The 19294-nt window shown below is 41.8% G+C and overlaps 1 protein-coding gene across 1 annotated transcript in view; it reads right to left on the bottom strand.

Moving 5' to 3' along the window:
• LOC124616259 overlaps positions 1 to 19294 on the bottom strand; it is a 932810-nt gene that overhangs the window by 147107 nt on the left and 766409 nt on the right. Inside the window, exon 14 of the mRNA XM_047144563.1 lies at positions 6223 to 6443. Coding sequence (XP_047000519.1) covers positions 6223 to 6443 — 221 coding nt within the window. The remainder of the gene's footprint in view (positions 1 to 6222; positions 6444 to 19294) is intronic.

Genomic DNA, 19294 nt, shown 5'->3' with positions numbered 1-19294 from the left:
AGGGCTCTCGTTAAGCCGAACCTGGATATCCCGAAAGCCACAGAAGACGGTTTAACTGCGCTGTAAAAAGTATGTCTTGGTTCAAGCTATCTGACAGGTGAGGGACGCCACTCACCTCCGAACGTCTAAGACGCTTGTGCGAAGCATCAGAGGCTTTTCTGTTACGTACAAGTGGGACTGCAGCCTTCCCAACAGCTCAGGAATGAAGGGAAATAGCTGAGGGAATTCTCTGCGGTTTTCACAAGAAAAGCTGGCACGTAAGCCGCTAGGGAACCGGCAGCCGACGATGGATGGCACCACAACAGAGGCCAGTGTGAGAACGACGCCAGAGTCCCCATTATACACGACAAGCGCTACCCATAGACTTCTCGAAGTAACATCAGGCATTTAGGGCCTTTATTCAGGGTAGTTACCCAGCGCCAGTCTTCGTTGGGTGACACTGCAGATTAAGCCCATTAATGACAAAGATGATAGCATGAGAAATTCAGCGCCCTGTAAGAAAGAGTGGAGGAACATTAACAAAACTGCCGAGAAGGGGTAGCATAGGGATCTTTTTAGTCAGACAGTGTGCAAGGTTGCCTTACGCTTCTGTTTTTAGTGGTTTTTTATGCTTTACGCTATTAGACACGAAGCAATTGAGAGCGAACTGATCTCTTGTAATACTGTGATACTGTGCTGTTTATCTCCCTCCCCTACTGCATGCTTAGATTAGGTGTGCATGAAAATTTCTTTCTGTTGTGTAATTCATTACAAAGACTCTAATTTTAATTAATTCATGCAATGGGTGACGCGACAAGCACACAGAACCAACGCTCTCAGTAATGGGGGCGGTAACCGCTTGCTTTACTCATGTCTGACAACAGAGATCTACTGAATTGTCAAGAGGGGGATGGGAGAGAATGGGCGAATGACTACTTAATTTAGCATCTCGCAAGGTAACTACACGGGGGCTCCTATTGCTTTATAGCTGTGGAATGAAGTTAATTATCGAATAATTGGGTATGAAAGGTAACAACTGTCTGTAATTCTAACACATATTTGTGTATGCTCCCGACTCATTTGCATAAGTTGGTATTACTTCTGGTTCCTAATTGGTCTCTTACGTTTACGCTATGAATGGTCACACTATGAGGAGATTGAGGAGAGGGGGCAGGTGGGGATGGAGAGGGGGGGAGGGGGAAATTAGTTCTCTCTCTCTCTCTCTAGGGCAAACAACAGTCCCATGATGCATCTAATGCTGAAGTATTCAGCGAAGCATTACGCGAAATATCACTGCTGTGTAAATTAAAGCGGAAGAACGGTAACACAGGGAAGCTACAGAATGAAACGCCTGGGCATACACATATTCATCTGCGCACGAGAGGTGAGCCCAGAGGAAAGGTTAACTAATTACAGAATTTAGACAACACCAATTTGAATTGATTGTGATAATATAGACGCGCGTCATCAGTCAGAATGACGTGACAGGTTTCTCTCTCATGTAATTCAAATACGCGCTGGCAGGATGGTGAAAGCCGTATTCTGTTTTTAAAATATTTCAACAAAATTGGTCAATCAGTTGCAGTGCGAGGGTGCCAGAAGGCCATTGTCAAAGATTATTGTGAATGAGATCGAATTGCATGCGAATCATAACGTATAAAGAAACTATGAAACATCATTACTTTTCGTATGACTGTTTCAAGCAGTCAGACACTGTTCCTTAATATTAAAAAACTAAATTCCAATAAATTGCTCTTAAAAGAGCCATGAAACATCGCACTAATATCTTCCTGCCTCATATAAGCCACAGGCATACTCATACACCACGGGGCCGCAGCACAAAAAAAAAAAATGTTAGCATTAGAGGAAATCAACAGAAAAGCAACGTTAATTACGTAAGGCATACCTCCTTTAATTCGCAATAAATCTATGACTCCTCCAACGCTATTAAACGTTCAAAAACCAAGATACTGTGGCTCCTAGGGCGCTCATTTACACATGGCATGGACTTACGACCCAAACCAAACAGCTAAAATTCACATGATTAAAAAAGCACGCTATCTAGCTTCTATTACCATTTGCTATTCTTTTCTGCTCACAAAGCACTTTGTTTCTCGCAACGAGGGTGCCACATGGAAGTGGCGTGGACATGTGCTCGCGTCTATGTTACAAAGGGAACTACTCAAAACTACTCAAAAAAGTGAACTTTGCCCCACAGTTCAAATGGTTCACATGGCTCTGAGCACTATGGGACTTAACTTCTGAGGTCATCAGTCCCCTAGAACTTAGAACTACTTAAACCTAACTAACTTAAGGACATCACACACATCCATGCCCGAGGCAGGATTCGAACCTGCGACAGTAGCAGCAGCGCGGTTCAAGACTGTAGTGCCCAGAACCGCTCGGCCACTCTGGCCTGCTGCCCCACAGTATCATACCGCGGAATTAATATTTCTGTCCGTTGACGAAGCCCACTTCTATGCCTACAAATTTCTTTTTTTTCTAGCTTACGCGTTTTTGTTAGGTTCTGACACTTTCTGATTAATTTGAGTACATACCACAATTTCGATGTTACGTAAATATCCACCACACGCAGCAGGCGGCTACACGGGTGGCATGGGTTGTGTGGCGTGGACTGGGCGGTTTTTTAGGTCAGATGGCCTCGGGCAAGTACAGAAAGGGCAACGGCCGCAAAGGGTGCGGGGCAAAGTCAGGACATGCGGGGCCAAGTAGCAATCGGTATTGTAATTGTAAACTGTCGAAGCTGTATTGGTAAAGTACCGGAACTTCAAGCGCTGATAGAAAGCACCGAAGCTGAAATCGTTATAGGAGCGGAAAGCTGGCTGAAGCCAGAGATAAGTTCTGCCGAAATTTTTACAAAGGCACAGACGGTGTTTAGAAAGGATTGATTGCATGCAACCAGTGGTGGCGTGTTTGTCGTTGTTAGTAGTGGTTTATCCTGTGGTGAAGTAGAAGTGGATAGTTCCTGTGAATTATTATGGGTGGAGGTTACACTCAACAACCGAGCTAGGTTAATAATTGACTCGTTTTACCGACCTCCCGACTCAGCAGCATTACTGGGAGAACAACTGAGAGAAAATCTAGAATACATTTCACATTAATTTTCTCAGCATGTTATAGTCTTAGATGGAGATTTCCATTTACCAGATATAGACTGGGACACTCAGATGTTTAGTCGTTCTTCCCGCGAACCATACGCGACTGGAACAGGAAAGGGAGGTAATGACAGTGGCACGTAAAGTGCCCTCCGCCACACACCGTTGGGTGGCTTGCGGAGTATAAATGTAGATGTAGATAACAACGCTCTTTCTGAGGAGTGAGTTTGTTGATTGGCTTAATCTATAGGGCAGCTTGCGCTACATGCAGGACGATGTTTTCACCCTTTTCTCTTTTAGGTTTTGAGATTCATAAGTTGTAAAGATTCTGTTGCTCAGTAGGAGCAGTGATTAAGGCTAAGTATGACCTTAGGATTTTACTGAAGAGTGAGAATGATGTAATATTTTTTATCTTATTTGGAGAACTATTGCAAATTTGTATCGCACTATTGTGAAATTGTATCGCGCTGTGTCCTTATTGGCTGGACATGGTACTTTCATTGTTGCCTTAAAGCATGTCCATGGATATTCGAGTTTTTATTTATGAATCTCACAGACAGAACAACGTGTCTAGCATATCGACAACGGACGAGATTTGCGTTTCAATAGAACTAATACCCACGCAGAGCTAACGTAGGAATTTTAGGCACACCCATTCCGTAAACAGTGGGACACCAGACTCTGTTTGAACTGCAACGTTCATATTGGCCGGAGGCCAACCTCGACCCTCTACGTTCCTCAGAATCGATCTTTTTGAGGTATCTCAATAAATCCTGTGTTTAGCTCCCCTGGTTTCTCTTTTGAGAAACCTACTGCATCATTTAACTATATTTGGAATAGCTCTGCACCTTCAAAAATCCCACACATTCACACATCATGTCCTGCTACATACTAGGAAAGGTACAGAGAGACGACGAGAGAGTCTGACACAATGCAAAAGTTACTGAAGGAAAACGCTTAGTGGCCCATCTCCATCTCAATCAGTTACGTTTTTTGTTTAACAGGAGGGAAAAGGAAAAAAAAACTGGTGTCACATCATATAGCATTTCTACGATCAGCTAATCAACTTCTGATATCCCTCAATTGGGACTGTGACTGAAGCATGGTTTACGTTCTCAGTAGCGCTTCAAGATGAATGAGAGTTTATTGGAGGAGTGAGATCAGTCGATCGGCCTGGGAGCACCGTGAGTTCAAAGAGAAGTGTGCCATTTGGATGTCATCCGGAGGTCATATGGAGTGTGGGGACTCTCAGTCAGAGGTGATTGGAAGTTTATTCTGAGATCACTTGAGAATTGCGCAGCAGATCCTTTTAGGAGATTCTCATGCATCCTGCTAAGTAATATAGTAATACACAAGCTGTTTTTCTTAAGCCATTCTGACTTCCTCCTAGAGGCATGTCAGTCTGCTTTCCATAGTCATATATCTGCATTTATTCCGATGACTGTTGTTACTTTGTGGCATCTTCAGTTCTCTGCTGAACAAATAGCACCCCAAACAAAAAATTGGAAACTGAAGCATACAAAACAAAAAATCCAAAATAACACAAATGAAACATCATGGTCGATGGAATTTGATATATACATTGCAATAAAAAAAAACAGTCTTGGCCGCAAGGAAATCGCAAAAACAGACAAAAATAGATTAAATTTCGTTATAATTATGAAAACGGTAGATAAGAATAGAAATAAGGTTACGAAGACACACGAAAACAACACTCTTCTCCAAATTGATGAGGAGTTTACAAAAAACAACACAAGAAACTTCTACAGAACTTTCAAGCAAAATCTATCAAAATAAAAAGCATCAACCCTTGAATTTCGAGATGCTAATGGGAACAATGTTCACAACAATGCAGTAAATTATTGGGTATTAGCGGAATACTCTGAGAAACTCTTGAACTGTGAATTCGAATTCTCTCAGAAAAATTCGAATTCTCTCAGAATAAATCTGATAAACCAGATTCAGAACCACCAACAATTAAAGAATTATAAAGTATTATTTCAGAACAAAAAATATTGGGTGAAAATTAAGGGTGGCCGAACTATGGAATAAAACTAATAAATATGCCAATGAATCACATTAATATATCTTCATTGAAATTTGGGAAGAAGAAAGTATCAGTAGACGCAGAATCGAAAACTTGTTTGTACCTTGATACAATTGTGTCACAACGTGTAAACTGTCCACTTATCCTAAGCGACAATTGACAATGAATGAACTAGGCTCAGTGCATCCGTCAATACGACGCATCCAGCCAGATTACTGGGTGTGTTAAAAACTATGTCAAATATACTAGGATTGTTGGCATCTTGTTGTGGTTTTGGGGCAAACAGAAGAAATGGAAAAATGAGGGAACTCTAACTGATTTAGACAAACTAGTGGCTTTCGTTGTTTTAAAATATCTATTAACGTAAATCTGGACGAAGAGAGGAGGAATTCTACTCACTTCATCAATAGTACAAACTCACTTTCTTAAGACTTAGTCAGTAAGAAGACACGGAGACTCTTTAACGAGAGTATTTCGTTGTTATTGTAACTTAATAGAGAACATCAAGAATGATGCGCAAAGTTGATAAGAGTCTTTGTTAGCGTACTATCTTTGCAACCTGTTGTCAGCTGGATGGTGGATCACACTTGTCACACTTGAAGAAATAGTTATATACCATATGATTACAATAACCTCCACAGACCCAAATCTGAGGTGAAACAAAGATCTTGCTTCCTATGTTCAGAATATTGAACCCATGTAAGGAGTGTGAGTAATGTTTGACCATAATTTTCTCTTTTTATTTTGTTATTTTATCTGTACGTGACACAGAAGCAATTTGCTTAGGAGTAACAGCCGACGTTACCAAAGTTTACTGACGGAATAATAAAAATAATTACTAAATACGTGTGAAGCGATGGAGCGCGAGTCGCATGGCTTTGAGCGACAGGACGTTGTTTGAAGCGCGTACTGCACGCATCGCTGCTAGCACGACGCGTGATTTAATTTTGGTGTCACGCACAGCTGCCCGATTACTCGGCTGCGCGCCCGAGCTTAAATTTTCATCACTGACGATCGATGTAAACACGCACGCAGACCACAAAGAGGATCTCGTGTGGCGACAGTTGTTGTGGTACTTACCTTGAATGGGTGGTCCAGCTTATAGACTTTGGTCGGTACGTCCTTGCTGAAGGAAGTCTTGTTGGCGAATTCGTACAGGTGGTACGGGTCAGTTTCGTTGGTGACCCAGAATTTCTCCGCGTTGGCTTCGGGCCGCGGCATGGCGTCTCGCATCCAACTGCCGTAAGTCATGTCCGTCCATCGATGGTACACAGGCTTCCCGATGGCGTACAGCAGGCAGTCTGCAAAAGCATGAGGCGTGCCCGTGAACGCGAAGAGTCTGCAGAGACTTGAAGCACAGTCGCACTGGAGCTGAGAATAGCGGCTTCGTAAGAGCAGACACTAAAGCATAAGGGAAATGTTTACGAAAACAGATGAATGCAAGATCAAATGGGCTGGCACTTTGGGCCTAGCAGACGTTCCACGGCTTGAAGTATCTATATAAGCAGGACACTAGTACTACCTAGTTTTCTATAGGTTAGAGATGCTTCTCTTATTGTACTACATTGATTTTAAGCTAGCTGTGAGACACAAAATATGACGAAAATTACGTTGTATTACACTGCATCATATTATCAGGACGAATAAATGTGATTTCGTGCGGTCAACTCAAAGAACAGGAAAAATAATAGCAACTGCTGAGCCCTTTCGAAGACACGGATCACAGTCACATGTGGAAGAGCTCCGAACAGATTACAGCCCTGATGTACCATAGTTACGGTTAGTCTCCTTAGAGGGCACACGAGGGAAGATTTGCTTTATGCTTCCGCCTCACGTCACACAAAGAGTTCCCAAGTGGAGATCTATCCGACAAACTTTGTAGGGCACATTGTGCTCATGTGGGAGCGATCTAGATGCTTGATAAACTGGTAGCCAAGATGGCAGGAATGCTTTTTATTCCATGATTACCGCTCTCGGCGCAACTAAAGCCGTCATCATCGGATCTAGGGAGGACAGAAGACACTATAAAAGTGGGCTTGGATTCCACTTATATAACATGTATACCTATAAATTTAGTTACATACCTTAGGACACATACAGGTTACAACATCAAGGCAAACAATGGTGATATTAATAGTTGCCTATAACACGCAGGCCTTACGAAATTGTCGTAAGTAGCCCATAGGCGTCCAAGAGAGATGACATTATAAATGTTAAGTGGCTCCATCCCATACAAGCGCAAGCTAGGTACTACCGCAACTCGGCTCTGTTCTTACACTACAGGCCGCGCCGCGAGATGGCGCTAGCAGAAGAGGCGTCAATGAATGTCGCAGCTCGCGTCATAACAGGGTCTGCGTGTGTGGTAACACTACGTAATTAGGGCTTGTACATAATTCTAGAGATTACTGTATCACGTAAACATATACAAAACTTATGAAAGCTGCAGACCTACACAATTGTACAGCTACCTGGTCACATATACGGCATATCGGAAAGCAAATGCAAAGGCCTGCGTGTTATAGGCAACTGATATATCACCATTGTTTGCCTTGATGTAGTGACCTGTATGTGTCCTAAGGTATGTAACTAAATTTATAGGTATACATATAATATAAGTGGAATCCAAGCCCACTTTTATAGTGTTTTCTGTCCTTCCTAGATCCGATGATGGCGGCTTTAGTTTTGTCGAAAGAATTCCTGCGATCTTGACCACCAGTTTATCGTTTTTATCCGACAAACGTTGATATAAGCCGACACGCGGTTCCACTCAACTCAGTATCAGCAACAGTACCGTACGGTACCTCAAGAGGGCATCAGGTTCGTTTCTACAGCCGCCGACAAGACGAGCCAAACTGGACATCATACAAGTGTCGTAGTTGTCGCTGGATTCAGGAACAGACCGAAGGTAAAGACAGTTCAGTGGATGTGAACATTTTTGGTAACGTCTTATAGGACCAAATGGCTGAGGTCATCGGTCCCTAAGATTACACACTATTTAATCTAACTGAAACTAAGTTACGCTAAGGACGACACACACTAATTACCGAGGTAGGACTCGAACCTCCGACGGGGGCAGCCGCGCTGACCGTGAAAAGACGCCTCAGACGGCGCGGCTACCCCTCGCGTGGCATGTGAACACTGAAGTATTGCGACGTACTGTTTTCTAACTACAATTAGTAGTTATTATTAGGTTTCCGTTAGTAAATTATTGCAGATTGTTGCTAAACTGTGTAAACAACGAACATTTTGTCGTAGATGTAACCTAACCCTGTTCGGTGCTGTGATGAGGTTGTGTAGTTCATTCCTCACGAAAATAACTGATTTAGGTTGTAGCGGCTTCTCTTCCTGACACATATACTTGAAACTAAAAGCATTTGATGAATTCAACAGTAACGACAAAAAATGTTACGTTATATAACAGTCATTCAGGAAATGCGTGAAATGACGTTCATATTCTTTTCCTGGCCGTCTAGAATACAGGACTTGGAAGAACCTCAAGAGATTGAGAACAAATGCAAGACTCATCTCAAAAAAGGGTGTATCAATGATGACGAACTTTGTGAATGTGGGGGAAGGCAGGGCTCCGAATATTTATTGATGTACAGTAATCTGAGCGAACAGTGTGAGTTGGAGGACTTAGCGATGAAAAACCGTGCCATTCTGGTTGCCGAACATTGGATACATAAAATGTGAAATTATCTGTAGTTAACATTAGATTGTAGTTTTAGCGTATATTGTGTTTTAATATTCTTTCGACTAGACTAAATGAAAAACAACTATCCATGGGTTTCCAGTCTCACTAATATTCCCTTTACTCTTCCTGAGACCGCCCACTTAAATAAGGGGCTAAGTTATAATTTAACGCCTATTCTAAGTGATGTAAACATTAAGCGCATAATAGCCGCCGTTAAAGTTGCGATGAAGCGTTCCAATTTGAGTAAATCAGATGTTTGTAAAATTTTCTTGAAAACTAACGACATAATCACCAAAACAAAGTAACAGTGAAATAGATAACGAATTCCAAAAGGTAAAAATATTAATGAGAATAGTATATATTGTATGCTGTTTGTAGATGATCACGTGATTGTTTCTGACGACGAAGACGACATGATTTAAGCATAGAAAATTAGTGGTGGAATACTAGGAATAGAGCAGTGGCATAAATACTGGAAAAATTCAGTATATGATCACTGAAATGGAAGGGCGTGTGAAAAAAAAAAAAAATAAAAAAAATAAAAACCGATGTAAGTACTTGGACGTTCACAATGGCAACAGACAGGAGCGATGTTCCAGCTGTGCAGAATAAACTAACAAGCAACAAAGAACCATTTGTACGGGAGTTTTGTGGAAATCAGTGTCGCATGGACCAGAAGTGTAGCAATGCTCCACAGAATGAAAGTGGTGTGTGGGAGAAGGAGTTGCAAACTACAGTAATGAAAAGGTGCAGAATGAGCAGAGTTTCCTGGGATGAGCTGAGCGCTGATAGGCTGATTGGCTGCTAGCGAATGGTGACATGAGGTACTGTTACGGTCCTGTGGAAGTCATCTCCATTTATGACTGGAGGTTGGTAAACCCAGCCATCGAAAAGATTTAAGTCTGATTCGCATCACACACCAGGGTGCGAAACGTGAGGCAAAAGCAGTCCGCGTTACACATTACACACACACCTAATGTGTGTAAGGAATGCAGCGAAATAGAACAGAACATCAGGTTCAAGACAATTTTGAGGTTGCTGACCGACGATAGAGTAGTCTGCTAAGGAGGGTAGTTGACCTAATTTCACTCAACTCACTGGTGTTTTAATAGAAGAGTTCGTGATTTTGCTACTTCTTAATCCTCATTTTGTTGTTTGCATTGTTTTAGTGAGATATTGAGGAGGTCGACATTTTCCTGTTGGTGTTTTCGCACAAAATAGTTCAAATACATGAAAAAAAGTTTGACTCAGATTTTAAAATAGCTGGACAAACAATAAACCTACACTTGACATTAAATAATTTGAACAGTTATCATTAGAAATCCCCCCAATGAACCATGGACCTTGCCGTTGGTGGGGAGGCTTGCGTGCCTCAGCGATACAGATAGCCGTACCGTAGGTGCAACCACAACGGAGGGGTATCTGTTGAGAGGCCAGACAAACGTGTGGTTCCTGAAGAGGGGCAGCAGCCTTTTCAGTAGTTGCAAGGGCAACAGTCTCGATGATTGACTGATCTGGCCTTGTAACAATAACCAAAACGGCCTTGCTGTGCTGGTACTGCGAACGGCTGAAAGCAAGAGGAAACTACAGCCGTAATTTTTCCCGAGGGCATGCAGCTTTACTGTATGATTACATGATGATGGCGTCCTCTTGGGTAAAATATTCCGGAGGTAAAATAGTCCCCCATTCGGATCTCCGGGCGGGGACTACTCAAGAGGATGTCGTTATCAGGAGAAAGAAAACTGGCGTTCTACGGATCGGAGCGTGGAATGTCAGATCCCTTAATCGGGCAGGTAGGTTAGAAAATTTAAAAAGGGAAATGGATAGGTTGAAGTTATATATAGTGGGAATTAGTGAAGTTCGGTGGCAGGTGGAACAAGACTTCTGGTCAGGTGACTACAGGGTTATAAACACAAAATCAAATAGGGGTAATGCAGGAGTAGGTTTAATAATGAATAGGAAAATAGGAATGCGGGTAAGCTACTACAAACAGCATAGTGAACGCATTATTGTGGCCAAGATAGATACGAAGCCCACACCTACTACAGTAGTACAAGTTTATATGCCAACTAGCTCTGCAGATGACGAAGAAATTGAAGAAATGTATGATGAAATAAAAGAAATTATTCAGATTGTGAAGGGAGACGAAAATTTAATAGTCATGGGTGACTGGAATTCGAGTGTAGGAAAAGGGAGATAAGGAAACATAGTAGGTGAATATGGACTGGGGGACAGAAATGAAAGAGGAAGCCGCCTGGTAGAATTTTGCACAGAGCACAACATAATCATAGCTAACACTTGGTTTAAGAATCATGAAAGAAGGTTGTATACATGGAAGAACCCTGCAGATACTAAAAGGTATCAGATAGATTATATAATGGTAAGACAGAGATTTAGGAACCAGGTTTTAAATTGTAAGACATTTCCAGGGGCAGATGTGGACTCTGACCACAATCTATTGGTTATGACCTGTAGATTAAAACTGAAGAAACTGCAAAAAGGTGGGAATTTAAGGAGATGGGACCTGGATAAACTAAAAGAACCAGAGGTTGTACAGAGATTCAGGGAGAGCATAAGGGAGCAATTGACAGGAATGGGGGAATTAAATACAGTAGAAGAAGAATGGGTAGCTTTGAGGGATGAAGTAGTGACAGCAGCAGAGGATCAAGTAGGTAAAAAGACGAGGGCTAGTAGAAACCCTTGGGTAACAGAAGAAATATTGAATTTAATTGATGAAAGGAGAAAATATAAAAATGCAGTAAGTGAAACTGGCAAAAAGGAATACAAACGTCTCAAAAAATGAGATCGACAGGAAGTGCAAAATGGCTAAGCAGGGATGGCTAGAGGACAAATGTAAGGATGTAGAGGCCTATCTCACTAGGGGTAAGATAGATACCGCCTACAGGAAAATTAGAGAGACCTTTGGAGATAAGAGAACGACTTGTATGAATATCAAGAGCTCAGATGGAAACCCAGTTCTAAGCAAAGAAGGGAAAGCAGAAAGGTGGAAGGAGTATATAGAGGGTCTATACAAGGGCGATGTACTTGAGAACAATATTATGGAAATGGAAGAGGATGTAGATGAAGATGAAATGGGAGATATGATACTGCGTGAAGAGTTTGACAGAGCACTGAAAGACCTGAGTTGAAACAAGGCCCCCGGAGTAGACAATATTCCATTGGAACTACTGACGGCCGTGGGAGAGCCAGTCCTGACAAAACTCTACCATCTGGTGAGCAAGATGTATGAAACAGGCGAAATACCCTCAGACTTCAAGAAGAATATAATAATTCCAATCCCAAAGAAAGCAGGTGTTGACAGATGTGAAAATTACCGAACTATCAGCTTAATAAGTCACAGCTGCAAAATACTAACACGAATTCTTTACAGACGAATGGAAAAACTAGTAGAAGCCAACCTCGGGGAAGATCAGTTTGGATTCCGTAGAAACACTGGAACACGTGAGGCAATACTGACCTTACGACTTATCTTAGAAGAAAGATTAAGGAAAGGCAAACCTACGTTTCTAGCATTTGTAGACTTAGAGAAAGCTTTTGACAATGTTGACTGGAATACTCTGTTTCAAATTCTAAAGGTGGCAGGGGTAAAATACAGGGAGCGAAAGGCTATTTACAATTTGTACAGAAACCAGATGGCAGTTATAAGAGTCGAGGGGCATGAAAGGGAAGCAGTGGTTGTGAAGGGAGTAAGACAGGGTTGTAGCCTCTCCCCGATGTTGTTCAATCTGTATATTGAGCAAGCAGTAAAGGAAACAAAAGAAAAATTCGGAGTAGGTATTAAAATTCATGGAGAAGAAATAAAAACTTTGAGGTTCGCTGATGACATTGTAATTCTGTCAGAGACAGCAAAGGACTTGGAAGAGCAGTTGAACGGAATGGACAGTGTCTTGAAAGGAGGATATAAGATGAACATCAACAAAAGCAAAACAAGGATAATGGAATGTAGTCTAATTAAGTCGGGTGATGGTGAGGCAATTAGATTAGGAAATGAGGCACTTAAAGTAGTAAAGGAGTTTTGCTATTTGGGGAGCAAAATAACTGATGATGGTCGAAGTAGAGAGGATATAAAATGTAGGCTGGCAATGGCAAGGAAAGCGTTTCTGAAGAAGAGAAATTTGTTAACATCCAGTATTGATTTAAGTGTCAGGAAGTCATTTCTGAAAGTATTCGTATGGAGTGTAGCCATGTATGGAAGTGAAACATGGACGGTAAATAGTTTGGACAAGAAGAGAATAGAAGCTTTCGAAATGTGGTGCTACAGAAGAATGCTAAAGATTAGATGGGTAGATCACATAACTAATGAGGAAGTATTGAATAGGATTGGGGAGAAGAGAAGTTTGTGGCACAACTTGACCAGAAGAAGGGATCGGTTGGTAGGACATGTTCTGAGGCATCAAGGGATCACCAATTTAGTATTGGAGGGCAGCGTGGAGGGTAAAAATCGTAGAGGGAGACCAAGAAATGAATACACTAAGCAGATTCAGAAGGATGTAGGTTGCAGTAGGTACTGGGAGATGAAAAAGCTTGCACAGGATAGAGTAGCATGGAGAGCTGCATCAAACCAGTCTCAGGACTGAAGACCACAACAACAACATCATTAGAAATACGTATCTGTGATTGTGCAGAAGTATTGTTGAGAGAAGAAGGGAAATATTGTTTTGACGCCGTTTGGTACTTAGCAACAAAATAAAACCAAAACGATAAGTTGAAAAAGTGTTTCGGAATATCATTTAATGTGAATGTGTGTATACACTGTCTCATGCAAATAAAAATTGACGTTTTGCAGTGTTTGGACCATACTTATTTTCTTTCAGCTGTCAGCCGTATGGAAAATCTACCATACGATCTTCGTCAAAAATATTAATTATGAATGTTGCGTTGGTCGTTGATAAACTATACTATCATTACTACATCCTTAATACTACTGCTATAGTACAATTTTTTGTAGTGTGGATTCTGTATCATAACGTAATATCACCATTCAGCACCAGGGTGAGCGACGCTCCGTCTAATGTGAACTTCATTGTGAACGTTCCTGGTAAATTTAAGCTGTATGCGGGACGGGGTTTAGGACCTGGCACCTTTGTCTTCCGCAGGCCAGTGCTTTACTATCTGATTTATCCGCAAACGACTCACGACCGTCGTCTGTGCTGTACTTCGGCCGGTACTTCACGTCATACCTTCCATACCTAACAGAAGTTCTCCTGGGAAACTTGTAGGACCTGCACTCCTTGAGGAAAGGATATCTGCGGAGAGGTGACTTACACACAGCCTAAGGTATGTTCAAGAATGAATTTTTTAACCTACAGTAGATTATGAAACTTCTTGGCAGATTAAAACTGTCTGCCGGATGAGACTGTGAAGTTTGGTCGGTAGGAGTTGAGGTTCTGACGGAAGTAAAGCAGTCGCGACTCACGAGTCGTGCTCGTGTAGCTCAGTTGGTGGAGCACATGACCACGAACGGCAAACGTCCCGGGTTCGAATCACGGTCCAACACACAGTTCTCATTTGCCAGGAGGTTTTATCCCAGGGCATACTCGGCTACAGAATGAAAAATTCATCCTGGAAACAGTTCAATTTGATGGCGACGTCTCTCTCGGTTTCGTTGACGATTAGTGTGAATATATCTTTACTTGAACTTAAATTTATCCTTGTTATATGGACGTGTATACAACAAAGACAGTTGTACACATGGAAGAAGCCTGGAGATGCTAGAAGGTATCAGATATATTATATAATGGTAAGACAGAGATTTAGGAACCAGGTTTTAAGCTGTAAGACATTTCCAAGGACTCTGACCAGAATCTATTGTTTATGAACTGTAGATTAAAACTGAGGAAACTGCAAGAAGGTGTGAATTTAAGGAGATAGGACATGGATAAACTGACTAAACCTGAGGTTTTACAAAGTTTCAGGGAGAGCATAAGTGAACAATTGACATGAATGGAGGAAAGAAATACAGTAGAAGAAGAATGGGTAGCTTTGAGGGATGAAGTAGAGAAGGCAGCAGAGGATCAAATAGGTAAAAGGACGAGGGCTAGTATAAATCCTTGGGTAATTGAACAAATCTTGAATTTAATTCACGAAAGGAGAAAATATAAAAATGCAGTAAATGAAGCAGGCAAAAAGGAATACAAACCTCTCAAAAATGAGATCGACAGGAAGTGCAAAATGGCTAAGCAGGGATGGTTGGAGGACAAATATAAGGATGTATAGGCTTATCTCACTAGGGGTAAGATAGATACTGCCTACAGTAAAATTAAAGAGACCTTTGGAGAAGCAAAGAAGAGAAAGCAGAAAGGTTGAAGGAGTATTTTTTTTGTGTGTGTTTTTGGTCATCAGTCTACTGACTGGTCTAATGTTTGATGCGGCTCACCACGAATTCCTTTCCTGTGCTAACCTCTTCATCTCAGAGTAGCACTTGCAACCTACGTCCTCAATTATTTGCTTGACGTATTCCAATCTCTGTCTTCCTCTACAGTTTTTGCCCTCTACAGCTCCCTCTAGTACCATGGAAGTCTTTCCCTCATGTCTTAGCAGGTCCTATCATCCTGTCCCTTCTCCTTATCAGTGTTTTCCACATATTCCTTTCCTCTCAGATTCTGCGTAGAACCTCGTCATCCCTTACCTTATCAGTCCACCTAATTTTCAACATTCGTCTATAGCACTACATCTCAAATGCTTTGATTCTCTTCTCTTCTGGTTTTCCCACAGTCCATGTTTCACTACCATACAATGATGTACTCCAGACGTACATCCTCAGAAATTTCTTCCTCAAATTAAGGCCGGTATTTGATGTTAGTAGACTTCTCTTGGCCAGAAATGCCTTTTTTGCCACAGCGAGTCTGCTTTTGATGTCCTCCTTGCTCCGTCCGTCATTGGTTATTTTACTACCTAGGTAGCAGAATTCCTTAACTTCATTGACTTCGTGACCATCAATCCTGATGTTAAGTTTCTCGCTGTTCTCATTTCTACTACTTCTCATTACCTTCGTCTTTCTCCGATTTACTCTCAAACCATACTGTGTACTCATTAGACTCTTCATTCCGTTCAGCAGATCATTTAATTCTTCTTCACTTTCACACAGGATAGCAATGTCATCAGCGGATCGTATCATTGATATCCTTTCACTTTTATTATTTTAATTCCACTCCTGAACCTTTCTTTTATTTCCATCATTGCTTCCTCGATGTACATATTGAAGAGCAGGGGCGAAAGGCTACAGCCTTGTCTTACACCCTTCTTAATACGAGCACTTCGTTCCTGATCGTCCACTCTTATTATTCCCTCTTGGTTGTTGTACATATTGTATACGACCCGTCTCTCCCTATAGCTTACCCCTACTTTTTTTGAGATTTTCGAACAGCTTGCACCATTTTATATTGTCGAACGCTTTTTCCCGACAAATCCTATGAAAGTGTCTTGATTTTTCTTTAGCCTTGCTTCCATTATTAGCCGTAACGTCAGAATTGCCTCTCTCGTCCCTTTACTTTTCCTAAAGCCAAACTGATCGTCACCTAGCGCATTCTCAATTTTCTATTCCATTCTTCTGTATATTATTCTTGTAAGCAGCTTCGATGCATGAGCTGTTAAGCTGATTGTGCGATAATTCTCGCACTTGTCAGCTCTTGCCGTCTTCGGAATTGTGTGAATGATGCTTTTCCGAAAGTCAGATGGTATGTCGCCGGACTCATATATTCTACACACCAACGTGAATAGTCGTTTTGTTGCCACTTCCCCCAATGATTTTAGAAATTCTGATGGAATGTTATCTATCCCTTCTGCCTTATTTGACCGTATGTCCTCCAAAGGTCTTTTAAATTCCGGTTCTAATACTGGATCCCCTATCTCTTCTAAATCGACACCTGTTTCTTCTTCTATCACATCAGACAAATCTTCACCCTCATAGAGGCTTTCAATGTATTCTTTCCACCTATCTGCTCTCTCCTCTGCATTTAACAGTGGAATTCCCGTTGCACTCTTAATGTTACCACTGTTGCTTTTAATGTCACCAAAGGTTGTTTTGACTTTCCTGTATGTTGAGTCTGTCCTTCCGACAATCATATCTTTTTCGATGTCTTCACATTTTTCCTGCAGCCATTTCTTCTTAGCTTCCCTGCACTTCCTATTTAATTCATTCCTCAGCGACTTGTACTTCTGTATTCCTGATTTTCCCGGAACATGTTTGTACTTCCTCCTTTCATCAATCAACTGAAGTATTTCTTCTGTTACCCGTGGTTTCTCCGCAGCTACCTTCTTTGTACCTATGTTTTTCTTCCCAACTTCTGTGATGGCCCTTTTAAGAGATGTCCATTCCTCTTCAACTGTACTGCCTACTGCGCTATTCCGTATTTCTGTATCTATAGCGTTAGAGAACTTCAAACGTATCTCGTCATTCCTTAGTACTTCCGATCCCACTTCTATGCGTATTGATTCTTCCTGACTAATGTCTTGAACTTCGGCCTACTCTTCATCACTACTATATTGTGATCTGAGTCTATATCTGCTCCTGGGTACGCCTTACAATCCAGTATCTGATTTCGGAATCTCTGTCTGACCATGATGTAATCTAATTGAAATCTTCCCGTATCTCCCGGCCTTTTCCAAGTATACCTGCTCCTCTTGTGATTCTTGAACAGGGTATTCGCTATTACTAGCTGAAACTTGTTACAGAACTCAATTAGTCTTTCTCCTCTTTCATTCCTTGTCCCAAGCCCATATTGTCCTGTAACCTTTTCTTCTACTCCTTCCCCTACAACTGCATTCCAGTTGCCCATGACTATTAGATTTTTGTCCCCCTTTACATACTGCATTACTCTTTCAATATCCTCATACACTTTCTCTATCTGTTCATCTTCAGCTTGCGACGTCGGCATGTATACCTGAACTATCGTTGTCGATGTCGATCCGCTGTCGATTCCGATTAGAACAACCCGGTCATTGAACTGTTCACAGTAACACACCCTCTGCCCTACCTTCCTATTCATAACGAATCCTACACCTGTTATACCATTTTATGCTGCTGTTGATATTACCCGATACTCATCTGACCAGAAATCCTTGTCTTCCTTCCACATCACTTCACTGACCCCTACTATATCTAGATTGAGCCTTTGCATTTCCCTTTTCAGATTTTCTAGTTTCCCTACCACGTTCAAGCTTCTGACACTCCACGCTCCGTCTCGTAGATTGTTATCCTTTCGTTGATTATTCAATCTTTTTCTCATGGTAACCTCCCCCTTGGCAGTCACCTCCCGGAGATCCGAATGGGGGACTATTCCGGAATCTTTTGCCAGTGGAGAGATCATCATGACACTTCTTCAATTACAGGTCACATGTCCTGTGGATACACGTTACGTGTCTTTAATGCAGTGGTTTCCATTGTCTTCTGCATCCTCATGTCGTTGATCATTGCTGATTCTTCCGCCTTTAGGGGCAATTTCCCACCCCTAGGACAAGAGAGTGCCCTGAACCTCTATCCGCCCCTCCGCCACCTTTGACAAGGCCGTTGGCAGAATGAGGCTGACTTCTTATGCCGGAAGTCTTTCTTTTTTTTAAAAAATCTCATTTTGTTGGCTTTTGTTCGTTGTGTCTGCTCGGGGCGGACGTCGTAAGACATTCGTTTAATTTCGTTGATGATCGATTAACTCAGTTTTTTTGTTACAGAGGGCACGTAACCCTCTGACCGAACACGCTGATTTACCGAGCCGGCAATCTTCGGCCGCCAATGCTGATTATTTATCAAAAATTAGGCAATGGCGGGGATCGAACCCGTGACCGAAGATGTTTTGATCATGAATCAAAGACGCTACCCCTAGTCCACGTGTACTTCTGAAGGAGAATATACAGGGTCTAAACAAGGGCGATGTACTTGGAGACAATATTATGGAAACGGAAAAGGATGTGGATGAAAATGAAATGGGAGATATGATAATGCGTGAAGAGTTTGACAGAGCACTGAAAGACCTGAGTCGAAACAAAGCTCCGGGAGTAGACAACATTCCATTAGAACTACTGACAGCTTTGGGAGAGACAGGCTGAACAAAACTCTACCATCTAGTGAGCAAGATTTATGAGACAGGCGAAATACCCTCAGGCTTCAAGAAGAATGTAATAATTCCAAGCCCAAAGAAAGCAGGTGTTGACTGATATGAAAATTACCGAACTATCAGTTTAATAAGCCACGGCTGCAAAATACTAACGCGAATTCTTTACAGACGAATGGAAAAACTGCTAGAGGCCGACCTCGGGGGAAATCAGTTTGGATTCCATAGAAATGTTGGAACAAGTGAGGCAATACCGACCATACGACTTATCATAGAAAATAGGTTAAGGAAAGGCAAACCTACGTTTCTAGCATTTGTAGACTTAGAGAAAGCTTTTGACAATGTTGACTGCCATACTCTCTACCAAATTCTGAAGGTGGCAGAGATAAAA

Source organism: Schistocerca americana, chromosome 5 (genome assembly GCF_021461395.2).
Source record: "Schistocerca americana isolate TAMUIC-IGC-003095 chromosome 5, iqSchAmer2.1, whole genome shotgun sequence".
Taxonomy (NCBI): Eukaryota; Metazoa; Arthropoda; class Insecta; order Orthoptera; family Acrididae; genus Schistocerca; species Schistocerca americana.
This window is presented reverse-complemented; position numbering and strand designations above follow the sequence as displayed.